The 21,233-nt window shown below is 49.2% G+C and overlaps 2 protein-coding genes across 6 annotated transcripts in view; one reads left to right on the plus strand and one right to left on the minus strand.

Annotated features, from left to right (window-relative positions):
- The window catches only part of ASTN1 (astrotactin 1), a 340,316-nt gene extending 336,024 nt beyond the window's left edge, over positions 1 to 4,292 (minus strand). For 2 of the 5 annotated variants that reach the window (XM_070077167.2, XM_070077166.2), the window contains exon 1: positions 3,584 to 4,277. In XM_070077167.2, the coding sequence (XP_069933268.1) occupies positions 3,584 to 3,866 (283 nt within the window). In that variant the 5' untranslated portion in view covers positions 3,867 to 4,277. Of the gene's footprint in view, positions 1 to 3,583 lie in introns of all 5 variants that reach the window. The other 3 variants (XM_051858230.3, XM_051858229.3, XM_089299443.1) reach the window with 3 other exon arrangements.
- An 8,042-nt stretch (positions 4,293 to 12,334) lies between these two features.
- Positions 12,335 to 21,233, plus strand: part of BRINP2 (BMP/retinoic acid inducible neural specific 2) — a 126,767-nt gene continuing 117,868 nt past the window's right edge. The window contains exon 1 of the mRNA XM_008263810.4: positions 12,335 to 13,133. The gene's annotated coding sequence lies outside the window, so the exon portion shown is untranslated. The remainder of the gene's footprint in view (positions 13,134 to 21,233) is intronic.

The raw sequence follows: 21,233 nt of genomic DNA on the forward strand, positions 1-21,233 counted from the left end.
TAGAGAAGATGGTCCCTGACTACAATCAAGTTCAGAACAGCTTACAACAGCAGAAGGTCATGGACACCACAACCAGCCCTTGAATCATAATTACCAAACTCCACATCAAAGACTGGGAGACACTAACTCCCCCCAACACCCCAAACCCCAAACCGGGGATTATCCTACAAGCAAACCTGACAAGGCTGCTGCTGGCTGGCACAGGGTCTGGGAGACAGGCTTCGCTCTGCTCAGTCCTGCCTCACTGGCTTTTTTTTTTTTCTTTTTACAGGCAGAGTGGACAGTGAGAGAGAGAGAGACAGAGAGAAAGGTCTTCCTTTTTGCAGTTGGTTCACCCCTCAATGGCTGCTGCAGCCAGCACACTGCGCTGATCCAAAGCCAGGAGCCAGGTGCTTCTCCTGGTCTCCCATGGGGTGCAGGGCCCAAGCACTTGGGCCATCCTCCACTGCACTCCCAGGCCACAGCAGAGAGCTGGCCTGGAAGAGGGGCAACCAGGACAGAATCCGGCGCCCTGACCGGGACTAGAACCTGGTGTGCCGGCGCCTATTGAGCCGCGGCGCCGGCTCCTCACTGGCTTTTAAGTGGACAGTTATGACCCTCTCTGCAGACCCAGGTGCAGTCTCCACTACTCTCTGCTATCACTCTGGTCAGGCTGATCTCCCGCCTACACCACATACATGCCATTCCCACACTCACTCCCGCCACCATCCTTGGTGCCTTTGATTTCCATGACCTCAAATGCCTTCACCTTCACTATCAGGCCCAAACTATTTTACTCTTAGTTACACTGTGTGTGTGTGTGTTTAATCCATGCAGAGAGCTCCAAGGGGGAATGGACTCAGGTTGCCTTTGGAAGGTAGGAAGGCTTCACCCAGGTGAGACGGGTGCTTGGCCTAGAAGGGAGAATTGGCTGCCATCAGCAGACGGTGAAAGAGTGTTCCAGGCAGAGGCACAAGCAAAATCTTGCAAGAACCCCAAAGACCATGGCAGCCATGGAGGGGAAAGACGCTGGAGATGGCTGCAGTCAAAAGGGTCAGACCCACATTCATCTTGTAGAAGTGACAGGACCTGATTCTGGATGCAACAGGAAGCCCAGCCTGGTTCCTGTTGTTTGTTTTCATTCTTGCACAAAGTGACAAGGTCTGATTCTGCGAGAAGGCTGTCAAGAGGAGTTCTTCCCTGGAGTCTGCACTTACCAGGCAAGCACCTCCTTCCTCAGCGTTCCTGGACCTTTCTAAAGCCCTCCTGCATAAGTAGGTGGTACTACTTTCAACTCTGACAGGCCTCTGTGTTTTCAGTGACTAGAGAGGACCTGCAAGCGGGAGCCTCTCATTTTTTAACTTCTGGACCCTAACAGTGCCTAACAATGCTAAGCCAGTAAATGGATGCATAATAAATTCCCAAGACTAATTCAAAGTCCTACAAGGAAAGGATTAAATAGCCAACAGATGCTAAACTTAAATCACTGCAGCTCTCACCACTGGCCATGAATGATAGGAACCTCAAGCCACAAAACTAACTTCCAAAGCCACTCCCCTTGCGTCTATCTGCCATGAACTTGGACTCTTCTCCCTTTCTCCCAGCTCTGCTCCATCATCCAAGCTGAGATTTTGCTCCCTTGGGAACAGCAGGCCTGCAAGGACAGGAGCCAGCACATCTCTGGTTCTGAGCATATTTTGTTGACTGGGAGGGTGAGGAACAATCGATGCATTTAAAAAAGTGCATCTGTCCCTGAAGTGAGAATGTGTCTATTCCTGTGTATAAATGCCAAGTTGCAGTAGGTTTCCATAGCAACCCCAACAGAGCCTTGCAGTGGGCAGCTTTGCACAGAGGTGCAGAAAACTCTTTCTTGAACATCTGGGCTTTTGCTGTGTACATTGGATCCTAGTAGGCACATCATAGTACCAGGCGCTGGCTTGGGGATTTTGCTTTAAAAAGTAGACTCCTGAATACCTGATCATCCAACCTTCCTTTATCCATGCTCTTCATGCACCCTAAACACTGCAAGCAGAACCCAAAACAGCCTCTTTAGAAACAGAGAATTCCCTCTACTCATTCTTACAGACTCTAATGAACAGATTGTACTTGCATATCAGCAGGACTACCACACAAAATTAACATCCTCTGAATAACCCAGCAATTGTACATTTTAATGAGCAACATATCCACAATGTTCCCATTTCCAGCCAGCCCCCAGTTTTTATTATGTTATTGGTATTTTGTTATGCAAAAATAAATAGTCCTATCAAGAGTGTAGGTTGGGTTGAATGGGTTCTACTGAGCTGCGCTATAGCAGCTATAAACCAACTTTTCAAAGGACCAAGCAATATTTAAAATTGCTTTTCCATAGGGGTTGGCGGGTTCGGGGGAGGTGGTCCTCACCCACGTCCCAATGTTTTCAGTGTGAAAGTATCTCTTATGAAGGCAGAGCAAGAAGGAAATATCAGTAAGTACGCCACACGTGGCTCTAACCCACACGTGGGCTTCAGGAAGCCGTGTGCCTGCAAAGTGAACTTGTGTTGGTAGGGTGTTGAGTAAATGAAACAGCCTCCCGGACATTATCATTTTTTCCTTAGGCCTAGAGACTGATGTGTACTGATCTTTGAATCCTCTACTGGACCAAATAAGAATCATGCAAAACATCACTAAAGAAATGAGTTGCGTGGTGGGAGGGCAACGAGGGGCGAGAAATACATCTCTACAGGGAAAAGTGAGGGATGGGGTTGACCACGTCACAGAGCCTGTGGTGCTTTGCTCGAAGAGGCCCACAACACCTTCCTAACTTGGTAGTGAGAAAGAGGGATGATGGAGTACTTGAAGGAGTTTTGTGGCTTTACAGGGGAGGTATCAAAAGAGAGAAATGTAAACAAAGGAGAGAAATGACGCTTGCTTGGGCAGCGCATCTGTGATGTGAGATGGAGGTGTGGACGTGGCTGAAGGAGGGGACTGTTACACTCAGGCATGGAGGTAGGGCTTCCCAGAGAGAACAGCAGGGAGCTGAGAAACTTGAGGGTTTGAGAGGCCGGCTGTCAGAGACAGACAAAGGACTCTGAAAGAGTGAAGACCAGCCCTGCAGCCAGCGTAATCTGGCCTGCACCTGCCTGGCAAGGTGAGGCCAGGATATCTGTTCCTAAAACCCCCAGGAAGGGCTATGGGCTGATCTGGGTAGGGGAGGGTGTTGGGGGTGCAGGGGATGAGGAGCAAGGAGCTGTGCATGTGGCAAGGGAGTGGGAAGAACGGCTTATGGCAGTTGCCCTGGTGGCAGTCACAAGTGCTGTGTGGATGTGCTCCTGAACCCAAGCTGGGAGGTCAAGGCCAGGCAACGTTTCAGAGAGCCTCCTACAACCTGTTCCTTTTGGGGGCAGGGCGACTGAGTGGAGGCTGAGGGCCCAGCATCCGGGGCAGACCGGGAGAGAAGTCAGGTGCACCCAGGCGCGCTAGCCTGCAAGTGGGTGTGGAGCAAGGTCCGGGAGTAGGGCGGATCCGGGGAGGCAGGGTGGGGGAGGGGAGGTCGTTGGCAAGTGGGTGTGTAGGGCGAGCCGGCGTGGGGGCTGGGGGCCCCTCGACCTCTCCCGGGACTCACCCAGCACGAAGTAGGGCAGCTCCGTGTTCTCCAGGTCGTCCACCACGACCATTTCTCCCGGGAAGTCGTTGCGCACCGAGAAGAGGAGCTTGGGCTCGGAGGCCGAGGGGCTGTGCATGATGCTCAGGTCGTTCTCGCGGAGGAAGGGCAGCGCCGACACGGTGATGCTCTTGAGCTTGCACTCCAGCTCCTTGGATGCATCCACGTCGCCCGCGGCCGTGGCCAGCACGGCCGCCGGCCCCCAGCAGCAGGCGAGCAGGGCGCAGAGCCGGGTTAAAGCCATCTTGAGCCCCGGCCGCCTTCCTCCCAGCGCTGCGATGGTGGGGGAGGCAGCGAGCGAGGAGGGAGCGAGCGAGCGAGCGAGCGAGTGCGGGAGGCGGGGGAGGTTGGGGAGGGGGATGCAGAGCCTGGAGAGCCCGGGTCCCGGGAACGGTTTGCGGCTCGCTGAGCGCTCGGTTGAAGCTCTGATGGGTTCTTTGTTTCCCGGAGCTGCTTATCTGGGGAAGAGAAAAGGGGGGGTTAAGGGGAGAGGAGAAGAAGGGAAGGAAGGACGTAGGGAGGAAAGAGGAAGGGAGCTGAGATTCTAGGGAATCAGGTCAGCCCCCAACTGGCTGCCGGTGCACTGCCTGCTGTGCATCCCCGAGCAGGAGCTGTGCTCCCGGCCGTTACTACCTGCACTGCATGTTTAACATCCTGCCTTCGCAACGCAAAAGTCTCCCCTCTCCCAGCGTCATCCAGATGGCTTGGGAAAGGCGCACACCTTAAAGGGCGCTTCCTTGGAGCAGGTGGTGGCTGGGAGGACCCCCTAGATGTAGTCTCCCAGTGGTCCTGCGGATGCAGCTGGTCTCATTCTTGTGCTTTTTCCCCACTAGCTGGATTCATCCCTTGGATAAATGAAAGCTGGGATAAAGGCACATGTGTGTGTTTTCACTCATCGTTAACTCTGTAAAACAGTCAAGGCAATATTGGTTATATTGGTGTAGCTAGATGGATAGATAGTTACGCACCACGAAGAATAAAGCCAGGGTATGGCACACAGTGAAGGAGACCAGAACTCTTACTTGCGATTTCTCTCTGCCTTGTCATTTCATTGCTGTCACAAATGCTATCTACAATAACCACTAAAAAGATGATGTGGGGAATGCTATAATTGATAGAAAAAGCAGAGCTAGCTTGAAGAAAGACTGAGCCCTTCATCTAGAGGATCCAGTAAACAGAACAGAACTGGGAGAAAATATGAGGAAACTGAAGTTTCTAAGCACTTTTAACAAATGGAAAAGTAATAAAAGAAGAGGCTTGAGTGGGAGCCAAGTCAATCCCAGTCCAATCAAGAGTAGAACCCCGGTGGGTATTCAGCTCCCTTCTGAGGACGCCCAGCAGCAACAGCAGAAACTCCTAAATTCTGTCTCAGTAGTGCTGGGTGGTGTTGTCTTAATAAATGGTAACAGCATCTAAAAACATTGGTAGGAAGGTGATATTTGCCCTTGCTTGAATCTGGTACCTAACTGAACTTTCACATGACAGTCAATTTATTTGAAAAGTATTCTCCCCCAACGTCATTTATCCAATGCTGATTTAAACACTAGGTGCTATAAAGACTGTGGTCTACATAGCACCCACACTCTTGAAATTTCAAAATGCATCATCCTTTTCAAAACCATCCTTTTGGAGAAAATTAAATTCTCATTCTACTTTGTGTAAATGTATTGACATATGCAAATATATGTCCTTGAAAAGACAAAAAGTTGGCCATATGTTTTGTAAAGTTAATCTAGTTGAATAGAGAAAATCAGCCATGTTAAAGTCAATAATCTGTTAGCCACCAAAAAGAGGACAAAAATAATTTGGCATAAGTTGAGCTTTTGAATCCGACATCTGAGAATTAACCTGGAGGTATATCACCACGCAGCATTGCAAATTGATGCGAAACAAATCTATCAGCTAATAACCTTTCAAAAACTCATCCTTGTTTCCACTGCTCCCCAAAGAGCTGCTAAGGGACATAAAGTCTCCACTACACCTTTTTTTCTTATTCTCCCCAGCATTAGAAAAAAAATCCCATACAAAGAGTTGAATTTTGATAGGCAAGGTTATTGCCATTGAATAATTTAGGTGATATCAAGGAAATAGCCCTAGAATGTGAGAAATGGTATAAAAACTACTGAATTCTCTATTAGTACAATCCCTTATTTCACAGATGAGGAAAGTGAGGCCTTTGAAATAGTGGGTACTTTACAAATTCAATCTGCTAGGGAGTTCTGAAGCTAAGAACATAAACAAAATTTCTTTGACCCGAGTTCTTTCCACGACGCAGCTATGAAAGTTATGAAGGGCTGGCACTATGGTATAGTGGGTAAAGCCACTGCCTGCAGCACTGGCATCCCATATGGGCACCAGTTTGAATCCTTGCTGTTCCTCTTCCAGTCCAGCTCTTTGCTATGGCCTGGGAAAGCAATAGAAGATGGACCAAGTCCTTGTGCCCCTGCACCCGCATGGGAGACCTGGAAGAAGCTCCTGGCTCCTGGCCTCTGATGGGCCTAGCTCCAGCCATTTGCAGCCACTTGGGAAGTGAACCAGAGGACAGAAGACTTCTCTCTCTCTGTCTCTGCCTCTTTGTAATTCTGCTTTTCAAATAAATAAGTACATCTTAAAACACACACACACACACACACAACTTAAGATAAAAAAAAAATAGGATATGCCAAAAGCATAAGTAACTAAAGAAAATCAGATAATGGACTTCACCAGAATTTAAAAAAATAAAAATAAAGTTATGATACACCTGAGTACATCCATGGATGATCACTGATTTGTGGATCACAGTAATGTATTCAGCTAACATTTGAGTCCCTCCCATAATCTGGGTTATAGCTGTACAAGGGCAGAAAAGTATTCCTGTTGCTCTTCAGAAGTTTATAATCTACAATCATTTTGAAATATTTCTTTCTAACTTCCTAAAGAGTCCTGAATTGTGTTTGACACCCAAATGGACTAGTTGGGGGTGATTTTTCTGCTAAGTCAGTATCTATTCTTCGCAAAATGTATGCAGAATTGGACACAGCTGAAAGCTGGCATCTTGGGCATTTATAGACCCCTCTCTCTCTCTATGCACAGGTCAAGGAGAAGGTGTAGAAATGAAAAGAAAGCACGTTTTCCCAGAGCACTTGATTCCTGTGCACAGGGACACAGTGCCACACGCTCTCCTCTTAAGGAACTCAGTACCGAGTGATAGTGGTAGGGGTTGCAGCTCAGAGGAACCAGACTACTCTCCTGGCTGACGTTTTCCATTTAAATGGGATGGGGAGAAATGTGTTTGCAATCAATCATTATCTTTTTATAAAGTAAGCTTGATGTAATGAAACAAGAGAATTGAAAGCAAATCTCAACCCCATACTTTCCTTACTTGGAGGTAAGATAGGAATGATCCTATCTTCAGCTGCCACATCAACGAAGTGGAATCAGTCATTTCTGCCCACCCCACAGACCCCAGGTAATGGATGTGCAGGAGTCTGCATTCTTCAAAATGCTACAAATAGCAAATGCTGCTGTCTCCAATGCTGGCTTTCTCCTGAGGTCCGCCTTCCTGTAGTTAAGTGTCAGTGGCCTCTTTCCTTGACTTCTTCAGTAGCTTTGATTGCTTTTCCTGCTATCAGCCAATTCTCTACACAGCTATCAACTTGATCACCATGAAATTTTGCTGTCCCTGGGCCATTCTTGTGTTCTTTTTCCTACAGGATAAAGTTTCAAACACCATGGTTTGGGAACGGACAAACTCTTCCAAGTATTATACAATTTATTCTCCTAGACTGATGGCTCACTGCACTTCATCTTCTATACCCCACACCCACACCCCAAATTAAAATCTGTTTCCTATCTTCACTCCTTTTGTTCACCTAAAATGCAACACTCCTCAATTTTCATTCACCCATTTCTTCAGCCCATCTCCAGCTTCAGCTGTGCATTGAGTACCACCATCACTTCCATTGCTCGTAACTCTACTCACAATATCGCCTCTCGGCCTTTTGGCCAAGATCAAGTGTAGTAACTCTACCCACAGAGCACTTAGTGTCTTTCTCACATGCACACACCCAGAAGGCAAGGGCCATTCCATAATATGTATTGCACTCAACATTATGACTGCCAAAATAGAAAAAATAACACATAATTTTAAGGCGGTTATGAGGGGGAAATAGTAGGACCATGCATATAAGGGTTCTGGCATGGGTTAGGCATCTCATTGCTGCTCAATGAGATACATTCAAGTATTTCAGAGGGAAATTATGCTTCAGAGGTATTTTTTTAACAAAAAAGATTTACTTACTTATTTATTTATTTGAAAGGCAAAGTGAGGGGGCGGGGAGAGAAAGAGATAGAGAGAGAGAGAGAAAGAGAAAGATATCTCCCATCTATTGGTTCACTCTCTAAATGGCTATAATAACTGGTACTGGGTCAAGCCAAAGCTAGGAGTCAGGAACCCAGGAACCCCATCCTGGTCTCCCACATGGGTGTCAGGGGCGCAAGTACTTGTGTCATCCTCCACCACATTCCCCGGGACATCAGCAGGAAGCTGAGTCAGAAGTGGAGCAGCCAGGCTCAAACCGACACGGGGTGCTGGAGCTGCAAGCAGCTTAATGTGTTGTGCCAGGTTGATGCTCCCAAGAATTTTTTCACACGATTCTCTCCAGTATTACAGTCAAAAGAAAATTAGGCTATTTATGCTCCTTGATATTTACCTAGAAGAAATGATTTCATATGTCCACCAAAAGATAAGCACAAGAACATTTACAGCAATTTCATTCAAAATAGACAACACCGTAGAAGTCACCCAAATAGCCATTGAAAGGAGGACAGATAAATGTCAGATGGCCAGGTGAATACATACTGCACTGCAATGGAAAACGCAACTAGATGGCTAACTCGCATAGGCATCACAATGAATGAAAGAAATAAGACTAACACAGAGTGTATTCTTGATAAGATCCTAAATTATGGCCAGGGAGTGCAGTGGAGGATGGCCCAGGTCCTTGGGCCCTGCACCCACATGGGAAACCAGGAGAAGCACCTGGCTCCTGCCATCTGATCAGCGCGGTGCGCCGGCCACCACGGCCATCGGAGGGTGAACCAACATGAAAGGAAGACCTTTCTCTCTGTCTCTCTCTCTCACTGTCCACTCTGTGAAAGAAAAAAAGAAAGAAAGAAAGAAAGAAAGAAAGGAAGGAAGGAAGGAAGGAAGATCCTAAATTATAAAGTTTAAGAGCAGATGACAATGATCTTTGGTAATGCAAGTCAGAACAACAGGTAACTTGGGGGAAGAGTGGAGCGTTTTGACTTAGCAACAGACAGAGAGTGCTTCTGGGGTGCTGGCAATGGTGTGGGTAGTAGTTATATTGATGCAGATACGGGTGAAAATTTATCCAACTGTATGCTTGTGGAATTTTTTGAAGGTTTTATTTATTTATTTGAGATGTAGAGTTACAGTGAGAGGGAGAGACAGAGAGAGATATCTTCCATCTGCTGGTTCACTCCCCAAATGGCTGCCACAGCCAAAGCTGGGCCAATCTGAAGCCAGGAGCTTCTTCCAGGTCTCCCACATGGCTACAGGGGCCCAAGCGCCCAGGCCATCTTCCACTGCTATCCCAGGCCACGGCAGAGAGCTGGATTGGAAGAGGAGCAGTCGAGACTGGAACCTGTGCCTATGTGGGATGCCGGCACCACAGGTGGAGGATTAACCCACTGCGCCTCGGCCCTCTGCGGACACCTTTAATGTATATTTGGCCTCAGTTTGTTTTTTCATGGCTTAGGGCTCTGAAGGAGAAGAGCGCAAGTAAGTTTTCCTTTTTTCGAGGTGCCTTCATGTTTCCCTACATCCCCTTCCTCCTGTCTGCATATGTCTGGGGATGCTTGCTTTCTTCCCACTGTAACTAGGACTCATGCGCTCAGCTGCTTCCTCCTTTCCCATTCCCGTACACTCTTTTCCAGGAACCTCAGCAGCCTGGGGCAAGTGCAGTGGGTCTCTGTCTCCAGACAGAATCCTGGGGGTAAATACTCAGTAGTTGAGCAGCAGCAGTAGGTCAGGATTTCATCAGTTCACTAAGACACTTTCGGAGAGCTGGAGCCCCTAGGAAACCACTCTTCCCTGGCATATTTTGTAGCTTAGGCAAACTGATACCTGAAGTATAGTGAAGGAAGATCTAACTTGTATGAGATACTAGGAGGGAAAACAGATAAGGGTGACTCAAGGGTGGGTACCTGAGATATGAAGTTTTGAAATATTGGGGCCAGTGCTGTGGTGTGGCAATGCTGGCATCCCATATGGGCGCCAGTTCGGGTTCTGGCAGCTCCATTTCCGATCTGGCTCTCTGCTGTGGCCTGGGAAGGCAGTGCAGGATGACAGAAGTCCTTGGGCCCCTGTGCCCACATGGGAAGACCTCTGGGGAAGCTCCTGGCTCCTGGTCGGCACAGCTCTGGCCATTGCGGCCAGTTGGGGAGTGGGTCAGCAGATGGAGGACCTTTCTTTCTCTTTGTCTTTCCTTCTCTGTGTGGCTCTGGCTTTCAGGTAGATGAATAAATCTTCAACAAAATGATTTATTTACTTAGTTGGAAGGCAGGGTAACAAAGAGGGAGGGAGAGACAGAATTCACTCCCGTAAATGCCTACAACACACAGGTCTGGGCCAGGCCAAGGCCGAGAGCCAGGAACTCCACCCAGATCTCACTTGTAGGCGGAAGAGACCCAAGTGCCTGAGCCGTCATCTGTTGCCTTCCCAGCAGCTTCAGCAGGAAGCTAGGTAAGAAGCGGAGTAGCAGGGACTGGAACCAGCCCTTGGATATGGGATGCTGGCGGCCTCAGGCTTAACTCAGGGCACCACAAAGGCCACTGTGATGTGAGAAGCTGTGTTTCATTTCTCCTCATTCAGAGTATCCGGCTGCTTTATGCTTTTTTTTTTTTTTTTTTTTTTTTTTTTTTTTTTTTTTTTTTTTAGCTAATCTAGGTGTATGCTACTCGGGGTTCATTAAACCTCTGCATTTTTTTAATCTGTGTGCCGTTTCCTTGCCCGCAAAGGAACGACGATACTCGCAGCTGATCGGTCTTCTGTAGACTTTTATTGAGAAAATAACAGCGACAGAGAAAGCATGAAAGGAGGAAGAGAGGAGAGAGAAAAAAGCCCCCTCCTTCCTGGGCACACAGCTTATATACGAAATTCAACCAATCGCAAGCGGGCTCTAGTCCATGCACCGAACACTCCAATCCGCTGCTTGTTCACGCGGTGTGCACACGTCCTCGGGCCAATCAGATGAAGTGTCACGCAGCAGGCAGGCTCACTGCACAGTCCTCGGCGCCATCTTGTTGTTCACGAGACAGGCTCAACTTCTCTGTAAAGTCCCGACCGCTGGAAAGCATTGCCCTAACCGAAACTAGCAACATCCGCCTTGCAATAAAGACACAACGACAGCTATCAGACCAAACCCTGACATGGGGACCCCATGGCTGGCCAGCCCATGGGGCCCCACATCTGTGTGTTTTTTTTTTTTTTAATAAAATGATCTCTGATGTTTCTGACTGTGTGTGTTCCTCTTCATACACTCCCCCAACCCCATGACTTGGTGTGGATTCCCCAAGTTCTTTCCCAGCCCCAAGCCCCAGGTCCTCTATTGAACCGAATTGTTCTTTAACTATGTCTCTCCTGTTCTCTTGCCAAAACTCAGTGTAGTATGCCGGCTAGCCAGATGTATTTTGCTTTTGCATCTCCAGTAGGTCATCAAACACATGGAATTCACCTTCAATTCAAAGTTTCCCTTTCTCTCTCTTCCCTCTCCCTCTCCCAGTCTCTGTCTCCTGCCCTCCTCCCCCTCTCCCTCCCACCCTCCTTCCCTCCCTCCTTCTTTCTCAATTCACAGGCCCAGCAACAGCACCTGCTTCCCATAAACAAGGCTGGTCCTGTTCTGGTTTCTCTGGTCTTCCTTTAAAACCAAACGGAGACGCACGGTGCCCGTTCCCGACACACACAGAAGTGAAACGAGATGAAGGAAAATATCGCGGCCAAACCATTCCAAACCATTCCCGCCTTCGGAAGCAGGACACCCCACCCCACCCCAATCTCTCCCTGAAATCCTGGCACTCTTATCTGCCCTTGTCTGCACAGCCTGGGAGTGGGGGCACAACGCGTCCTGATGCAGCTGGCCAGTGCCTCTGAACCCCTCTGACTTCTCTAGTCCCCTTGCTCAGTCCTGCCTCCTTCGCCCCTGTATGTCTGAGAGTGAGTGTGTGTGTGTGTGTGTGTGTGTTACACTATTTCTCACTTGGGGGCCCATTTCTAATTAAGTAATTCAAGAGGCTAAAAGGCGCAGCACAGCCAAATGGAACCTCAAATTAGAAGGAAAATGGCTCAAAGTGGGTGCTCATCTCTGGGAGTTCTACTTAAGTGAGCAAACAAAACGGGCTGGGACAAATTATTGTAATTCAGGAAGATGAGAAAAAATGTAATTAGCTCTCCAACCACTTCTTGTTGCTCGGCCTTCTCAGACTCTCCAACTCCTCAGCTCTGGGTCTACCCAGGACTTCCTCGCGCCCACCAAGAAGTGCCTGCTGCAAAACTGGGAGGGTCAACGCGGCCGCCCCCTCCCCACCAGTCTACCAAAGGGGCAGCCGGCGAGGCGCAGAGCCCGCCCCCTGCCTGACGGCCCGGCCAATGGGCACGCGCGGGGTGCGTGGCGCTGGGTCCCATTGGCTGACAACCTACGTGCCTCAGCCTGAAAGAGCGAGGCAGGCCGGGCAGCATTGTTATCTTAAGACACTCAGCTGGTGCCGGAGTCTGCAGGTGACGCCGCGGAGGTGCGGAGCCGGGCCGCGCCGGCTGCAGCCCTGCGCTGGGACCCGGCCGCCTGGAGCGCTGCGCGCGGCTCCCCCGGCTGCGCTCCGCTGAGCCCGGAGCTCCAGACGAGACTCGCCAGAGGACGTGCACCTGCGGCGCGCTCCGAGGCCACGGGCAGGTCGGCCGGCAGCCCCGGGAGCGCTGACGCCTCGGGGACCGCCTCTGCCCGCGCGCCAGGCGATGCCGTGGGGCGCGACAGAGTGTGGCTGAGTCTCCCCCGAGTTGGGCAGACGGCGAGACCCCGGGTGCCTCCTCGGCGGGCGGAGGGTCAGCGGGCTCCCGCAGCTGGGCTGTGCACTTCGCTACCGTCTCCCACCCTGCGTGCGCCCGGGTCCGGCGCCGAAGCCCCGCTTCCGAGGCGCTCGGGGCGGCTGGGATCCGTGCTGCTTGGCGGGGAAGCAGCAGGCAAGTGGTCTGGCGGCGGCGGCGGCGGCGACAGCAAAGCGGGGAGCAGGCGAATTTGAAAAGAGACATCCGTTCCCTCTCACTCGCTGAGGGGGAGGCATTGGCGTTTCCGCAAACGAGAAAGAGCCATAAGAAATCATGAAGTAAAAACTTTGGAGAGCTGCCACTGGAGATGTTGCACACAGATCTGGAATCTTTGACGAGTCTCCTCCCAGCCGTTGGAGGTTTGGGGAGCGGCTGATACAGCAAGCAGGGCTCGCGCACGGATTCAAGGTAACACTGCCGGCTTGGGGCGATTTGCCTCTCTCCCTGTTTCGTTGTCCTTTGCTGTGTCCACTGGCGGGGAGGGTCGTTTTGTCAGCGCTCAGCCCTGGTTCCTGATGCCCATTCTGCCTCGCTTAGTTTCTGTCTTGTGGAGCTGAGTAGTGGACTTCGGGCTTGAGCCCCGGATCGCTCCGGTATTGCCTCCCGGTGTTGCACGGCTGTCACCGGGCTTGGGCGCTCTGCCTGATCTATATTGCTTTCGCTTGGTTTAAGTCTTCAAAGTTAGCACAACTCCCATTAGCTTGCAGAAACCCAACTGCGCTGCCTAATTGCACAGGATGACATGGGATTTTGCCTGTCGAGCGGCTGCTGGGCAGAACTGCACAAGGTTCACTAGATTTGGGAAAGACCCCCGAAGAATTGCGGTTGTCATAGGGGGTGCGTTTATATTCACAGATTCAGAGAGCCCTGTCTTTGGAGAACAGTTCCTTTCCCTCGTGCCCATGCAGCAAGGAAAGATTTGCAAAGAGTAAGCCCTGGAGGGTGCAAACAGTCTCCCCAGGGTGGTGGCAGAAGCCCCATCAGTTGAGTTGGGGCCGGCAGAGCACTGGGCGTTAGAGGATAACATTGCCTTGCCGGCAGGAAGGGTGGACCGGTATCATCTGGCACATCGCTCTCCCCGTGTCTGATCATCTGGGTCCACAGGCGAATGCTGCTGGTGGCGTGTGTGTGTGTGTGTGTGTGCGTGCTCTGCTCACAGCTGTATGCAGAGAGCAGGCCGCCTACAGAAGAAGCAAGCTTGTGTAGCACTCTGCCCAGGCCACAGATGCCTGGAGTGGCCCTGCCCAGTCAGAGCATGAACTTGTGAGCTGCTGTTCTAAGCCCCTAGGAGTTTGCTCCTCACCAAGCAGCCCCTCGGCATGGTGTGTATTTATCCAAGGTATATAGACCTAAGCCAAACATTAATGAATAATCAAGCTAGGGCACTGCAACGTGGTTGAACAGACCCTCGGTAAAGAACTGTGTGTGTGCTCTTCCCAGCCCAGGGAGCAGGGTGCCATGAGTAGGAACAAATGTTTTGTTAAAAGAATAACAATTCTGAAAGGCCGTGCTTGTAGCTGGGTCATCAGAGCCTAAGCCAGCAGGGACAGTGATATGTGAGCCTAGACCAATCGGAAAGATGAAGGCTATATTGTAAGTCATGGATTTCTGCCTCTGTCTTCCTCCAGACATGTACATGTGGAAGTGGCTCTACTGGTCGCACGCACGCGCTCTCCATGCTCTCCAGAATACATGCAATGCCAGTATTAACCAAGCAGCTAAAGTATTTTACCAAATCCCCTGGGGGGCAGTCTGATGACATCAGGCCACAGCAAAGTGATGCGAGAGTTTGTGTGTTTTCCCCTCTCGACTTCACACAGTCGAGTGCATGCTATTCGTTTAAAGCATGGCCCTCTGGAGTTGCCACTCAGAATAAGTTGCTTGGCATCGTTGAGGCCATGACCAAGCAATGGTGCCCCTAAGATCCTGGCTTATCCATACCATAGCACCTGCTTACTCTGGCAAGAGATGGATGCTTTGCCCCCTTGAAGAGGGATAGGATGGGTGCTGTGCTGTGCTCTGCTGTGCTGTGGTAAGGCAGAAAAGCACAGGTCAGATTGTCATCTTGCCTGAAACAGGGGCAGCTGGCTCCGAAGGGTTCGGCAGCTGGGCTGCAGCCGTGGAAAAGACAGATTTGTTCTTGACTCTTGCTGTCTTCTCCTTACTAAAAACGGAGCTGGCTTTGTCTCCCAGAACGGAGGGATGTGGGCTGCAGTGTGGGCACAAGACAGGACATAAGGGGCAGTGTGGGAGCAGGGAAGGCTCCTGCTTGGCCAGCACTGGGCTGCTCTCGAGGTTGGAGAGCACCGTCTCTGTCCAGCTCTCAGGATCAGGTTCTGGGTGTTCCTTCCGACAGGTTGTTTACTGAGCAAGGCCGCGGTGCAAACAACACCCCTGCATCAGCAGCTGCTCCGAGGCCTGTGGCATGTTGGGTGTCTCATTTGGCATCAGCACAGGCCTGCCCCTGGGGAGCTTCCTGCAGAAAGATGCCCTAGGCGACGCGGCTCCCAAACCCCTCCCCAGCTCCCAAAGGAGAGAGGTCATGTGGAGGGACTTGAGACAGGTGCATGGGCACTTTCTGCTGACTCGGAGGTTTCCTGTTGAGGTTTCTTGGTTAGAGTTTTGCTTCCTCCACTGTGCTGTGCAATTTTGTTGATTCAACTCTTTCCATTAAATAAGAAGACCTTGATACGTTTTACAGTGGCATCCTTTTCCCAAAAAGCTGGGAGCATTTTTCAGAGCTCATCTAATTAATCCTCACACAGCTTATTGTCTCGGTTATCTTTGATTACCCTAAGAAGTAGAGCTAGGGTGATTTTTGACTCCTTGGAAACAGGGAGAGCAGAGAACCTTAGAACGAGGAGGAGGTTTATGCTGGGCACACAGCAGGTCTGGGGAGCTATGAGAGAGTTCTGGGTCTCTCTGCTCCTACCCCGACCCCAGATGCTTCTAAGGCATTGCTTAATCTGAGTAATTGTGATCTGATTCAGCTGTTCTCTACTTAACAAGCACAAGTGGTTGCAGTGACACGGGCTGCTACTCTGGCACACCAAGGGGCTGTGGAATAGGAGTCCTACAAGTCCTGGCTTCACCCTCAATGATCTTCCAATTGAATTAGGAGAGGAGGCCTGCACCTGGGAAAAGGTAAATGCCAAGAGAAGGCATCAGGCTGACCTAATGCACCTGCCATTGATTGTGGAGAACGAGGACTGCCAGTTTTCCAAAGGAGGAAGGGAAGTTGTGGAGCCAGGAGGGCTGAGATGGGATTTATTTGGAAAAGGGGAGAGGGGGAACGGGTTCCAGCTGACAGAGGTGCCAACTGCAACACAGCTGAGAATGCCGGAAACTTCAGGGCTTGCAGGATTCCTTGGGGTTTACGCTGGGCCACCTCTCCCCTTGCACCTTGGAAATACTACCCATCTGCTATAATTTGTTAAAATATATATTGGCCTAGAGGAAGTTACCCTAGCACTCAGGCCGAGGACTGTGGTATGTTGGGTATCTCATTTGGCATCGAAAAATCACCTGGCCTTCTACCCACCCTCAAGTCTCATCCATACATTATGGGGAAAATGTTGCTCAAGGTCAGAGAGCTTATCAACATCAAATCCAAAATTCGAATGATATTGGGGGAAAGCAGGCAAATTTCATGAACTTGAAAAATTTTTCTCATAGTTTAGAATCAGAATCTCCTGAGAAGGCTTTGATTTTCTTCCTTTTCCTATTTCCCCACCCAAATGTTCCTCTTGGGGTTTTCTTGGAGCCGGCAAAATGCCAAAGCCCTTAGGCATTTAGCATTGAGCAGGAGATTTTCAATCTTAAGATTCCTGAGCACGCCCATGTACATAACCTCTTGTCTCCCCTTCTCTTTCTCTTTTAATAAAACATATGCTGTAGCAGTCACAAAGGAGGAGACCACAGAAAAGCTGGAGGAGGTGGGGTGTAGCCCGCAGCTGTATCACAGGGTTCTGTGACTGCTCTGCCGAGCAGGAGAGGGAAGATGCGGCCTGCCAGCCTGGTTGGTACTGAGGAAGGGCCCAGGCTGGGCCTACCAGAAGGCTGTGGCCGGCCAACCACACAGGATGGCTCCAACAGGGCAACTTCTTTCTCTCAGAGAAAAAGCGTCAAGGCAAAGCATAGCCGCTGGGAGGGGCCTGGTGGCACCGCGACTCGTTTTACCAGTTGTCGCTGGGTTTGAGACATCCGCTAATGGTGCGTGTTGCTGGTGGTTTGGGTGGCCACGTTCCAGCACAGAGGGCCATGAGAGTAGAATGACCTGCCTGAAGTCCACTGTGACTCCTCTCAGATCAGGAGGAAAGTCCCCAAGAACCCAGGGGTTGCTTGCTTGACCCCAGGAGCTCACTCTGGGAACAGGTGCCAAGGGACATTCCCTCTCTCTTGAAAATCCTCCCCCAAGCCTTGCTGTCACCCTTGACTCCTGTGGTCAACAACCACGCAAGCAATTGATGTGAGGCACTTTCTCTTCACACTTCAGAAGCATCCTCTGGCAGGTATGCTGACTGAGAGTCTAGGCCCCTAGGTGTGTGGGTAGTGGGTGCAGATGAAAGCCCCTTATAGTTGGGAGTGAGGGGGATGGGCTTCTCCATTGTATTGTAGCCAGGTTCCTCTGGCCAATTAAAATGCAGCTTTAGCCCTCTTTTCTTCTTACTTTTTATTTATTTCCATGTCATTTGAAAGGTAGAAAGACTAGAAGACAGAGGGAGATTTCCCATTTATGGGTTTCTTTCCCAAATGTCCACCACAGCAAGGGTTGGGCCAGGCTGAAGCCCAGAACCTGGAACTCCTTCCCAGTCTCCCATGTGGGTGGCAGGGATTCAAGTCCTTGAGCTGTTATCTGCTACCTCCCAGGATATGTGTTAGCATGAAGCTGGACTGCAAGCAGAAGAGGCATACTTGAAAGTCATATTGCAATATGGGATGCATCCCAGGCAGTGACTTCAGCCCTGCGCCAAACATCTACCCTGGGTCCTCCTCAATGTGTCACTCGGCCATGCAGATGGCAGCAAACTTAAGCAGCATTATTATAGCAAGAAATCTTCAAATGCCAGTCTCACCATCTCCTTTACTGAAGCCCCCATGAAATGCACATGTGTCTGGAATGTTAGGTTGAGCTAGAGGACAGGGCTCTACCTGGGCTGTCCAACATGGCAGCCACTAGTCGCAAGGAGTTCCTTCACACTGGAAATGTGCCCTGTACATGTAAAACTCACATTGGAATTTGAAAAATAAATTTATAAAAGGATGTGTAATAGTTCATTGACTTTTTCATATTGATTACATGTTAAAGTGATAATATTCTGGATACGGGGGGGTTAAGTAAAATGTTAATAGTAGCCCACCCACTTCTTCTAACTCTTTACTGTGACTACTAGGAAAGTTAAACTTGTTATATTTGGGTGGTATTGTATTTCTTTTGGACACTGCTGGTCTAGGCCCTGCAGAATACTGACAGGTTTATAGGGAGAAAGGGCAGAGGCGTGACACAAAAGTAGCCAGAAATATAGAAAGATAGAAAGCATGGAAGGAGTGGTCAGTAGCCCAGAGTGAATTCAGTATTTCTGAAATGTAAGGCCAATGAAGACACAAATAACTCGCATGGGCCTCTCTATATTTGAGGAGGGCCCGCAAGCCTTGTGTAGTGTTTTACCTGTCAGTTCACAAGCAATGAAGCAGGTGGGAGGCTTGGTAATTTTATCCTAATATTTTTGACTTTCTGCCTGACAGTAGCAACAGTCATGTAACTGATCTCTAGGATTCACGCCGAAGCATGTGAGGACACAACAGTTAGGATCAGCTGAGTGTGTTTGATGCTTACATCTTCTGTTTTTCTCATCTCTACCACATTCTGGTTGGTCCCTGTAAGCATTTTCTTTTTTTCCCAACCAGACATGCTGATAGTGAGCAGAAAGCAGTCAATGCTATGTTAAAGATTATTTTGTGGATCTGTCAATGAGAAGAATGGGGAGAAGATGTAATGATTGAATTCTACTTAATATTTATAGCTGTGAACATTGTAACTCATTCATTATTATGTTACTATTGTTACTCAATGAAATAAGGTTCGACCATCACTTTAACTCCCCATATTTGCTCTGTACGCTATAGTTCACAAAAAGTCTTAAGGGATTACCTCATCTGATTCTCACAAAACCCTGTAGGGTGGTTCTATATCTCCGCTCAAGGCTTGCCATGATCTGCCCCCAAATTATCTTTGTTATTATATTTTCTAATATTTTTCATATATGTATTCTATTCAGTCCTGGTTAACCAAACAGATCTACCGACTGTTCTTAAGTGTTAACCATGTAAGAGAGGTTGTCATTGGCTCTCTGTGCTCCGGTTTTATCACCTACACAATAAAAATAACACCCTTTCTCTGAAAAGATGTTCTAGGTGTTAAATAAAATAAAGTACATAAACCTCCAAACAGTTTCAGGTGCACTGGAGTTAGGCAACAAATGCCATCCCCTTTACTGTTAAACATCTTCACTTTGATATTCCCAAGTTAACAATGTCCGAAACAGAAGTCACAGGACCCATCAATGCCCACATACAACCACTGCTTTCCTTAAATTCCCTACTTTGGCTAATGGCACAATCGAATCGCTAGAGGCATGATTATGAAATGCGAGTGAACCTGGGCTCCATTCTCTCTCGTTGCCTCCTACATCCAGCCAATCACTGCGACCCACTGAGGTCTACCTGCCAATGACTTCTCAAGCCACGCTGCCCTCCCCACCTCCTCCTCTCAAATGTGAGGCTTGCTTCTCTTCTTACCTGGATCTTTCCAGGACTTAACACCGCCCCCCCCGCCCCTTGGACAACCAGTGTGATCTCCTCCCTGCAGCCAGGGTGGCCTCTCACTGTGGTAGGTGGGATTCCACTTCTCTTACTGTGACTCTCCACCATAGTCTCAGCCTGACAACCAGAAGCTCCTGGGCTAGCTCCTGGGCTGGGCTAGCAGCCTCTTAATGCATGTCTCCCACTCCTGCCTTCTCACTGAACTGTTTGAAGCCGCAGACAGCGCCCTCAGCACTCTGGAGCCCTTAGATGCACTGTGTTGTTTACCTGTAGAACCTACCCCTGTCCTGTTCTCTATTTCCTGCAGGGTTGCTGAGCCTCCAGACTCTGTAAATATTATCTTCTCTGTGACAGCTTCTTAGAGACTCTGGGATAGGATTAATTGCCTCCTCCTCCATACTCCTACACATCTCACTCGATCTCTGGTTTTGCACTGTACTCACCACACTGTAATGATTTGTTTATGTGGCTAGCTTCTGCTTGATTGGGGTACTAAGATCTATTTCTCTGGAGATATTTATTGAGTATATTATTATGAGTATGTGCGGGGGTCTTATCTAAGGCGCTGGTGATGACAGCAGCACAGATCAAGTTGCCATCAAGTTGCTTCCATTCTAGAGGGAAGATATGCAGATAATTATGATAATAATGGTTATTTTGGGCATTGCTGCTGATAGCTAACAATTCAAGACTACTTATGTGCCAGGCACTGTCCAGAAGATTTTACACATTACCCACTCAGTTGCTTCACTAAGGATCCTATAAGGTAAGTAGGTTTGTTATTCCCATTTTATGGATGAATTGGAGGCCCAGAGATGTTGAACATGTGGTCCAAGGTCCAAGGGAGAGATGGCAGCCTAACCACGTTTAGATCATCAGTCTGTATTCTTTGTTACTATGATATACAGAAAAATAAACACACAGACACACATGTAAGCGAGGTTTTCAGGTACGGATAATGAAGAGGTTAAATTGGGTGACTGAGGTGGTGTCAAAGTCTCAGAGGAGGTAACATTCAAATTGAGATGGCATTAGGAAAAAGGTAGAGATCCCAAGGAGGGTTGAATCCGGGGATATATAAAGAGGAGCTTCAGCCGAGGTCATGTCCACTCCTCACCACTGGAGGCGCCAGACTCAGACCTGGGTGGTTATGGGGAGCCGTAGGGTCCAAGAGTCTGTAGATCTCTCCTCTGCCAGTCTGAGGGCCTCTCCTGGCCTTCAGACCTATCTCATGGCTTGTGGATCAGGGTCTAAGGTGTGAGGACACACACACCCCTTCTCTTTGCTGAACCACTTTCACTTCTCTCCTGTGAACGACATGTCACTCGGAACCTTAGTGGAGTGACAGGCACAGCAAACAGGCTGGAGACAACCCAGAGGCATGAGCAAAAGGGGAAAAGAAAATTATCTTCTAACAAGATGAGAAGTGAAATGGGCTGAAGGAAGGGAGAGACGGGAATTTGATCATGAGGGACACACGGGGGCTGCTTCTGCGATGCCAACGGGGTTCTGTCCCGTGAGCTGGATGGCACTTTATGTATAATACATACATACACACACATACATAGTTACATATCCACACACACACACATGCAGGCTGCCTTTATACCCATCTGTACATCTATATCTTCTCTCTGAATCTTTCTCATAATAAAATGTTAAATAAATTATTTGGGTGGGGCAAGG

This window comes from Oryctolagus cuniculus, chromosome 7, assembly GCF_051225735.1.
Source record: "Oryctolagus cuniculus isolate XC-2025 breed Fujian yellow rabbit chromosome 7, ASM5122573v1, whole genome shotgun sequence".
In the NCBI taxonomy this organism is placed as follows: domain Eukaryota; kingdom Metazoa; phylum Chordata; class Mammalia; order Lagomorpha; family Leporidae; genus Oryctolagus; species Oryctolagus cuniculus.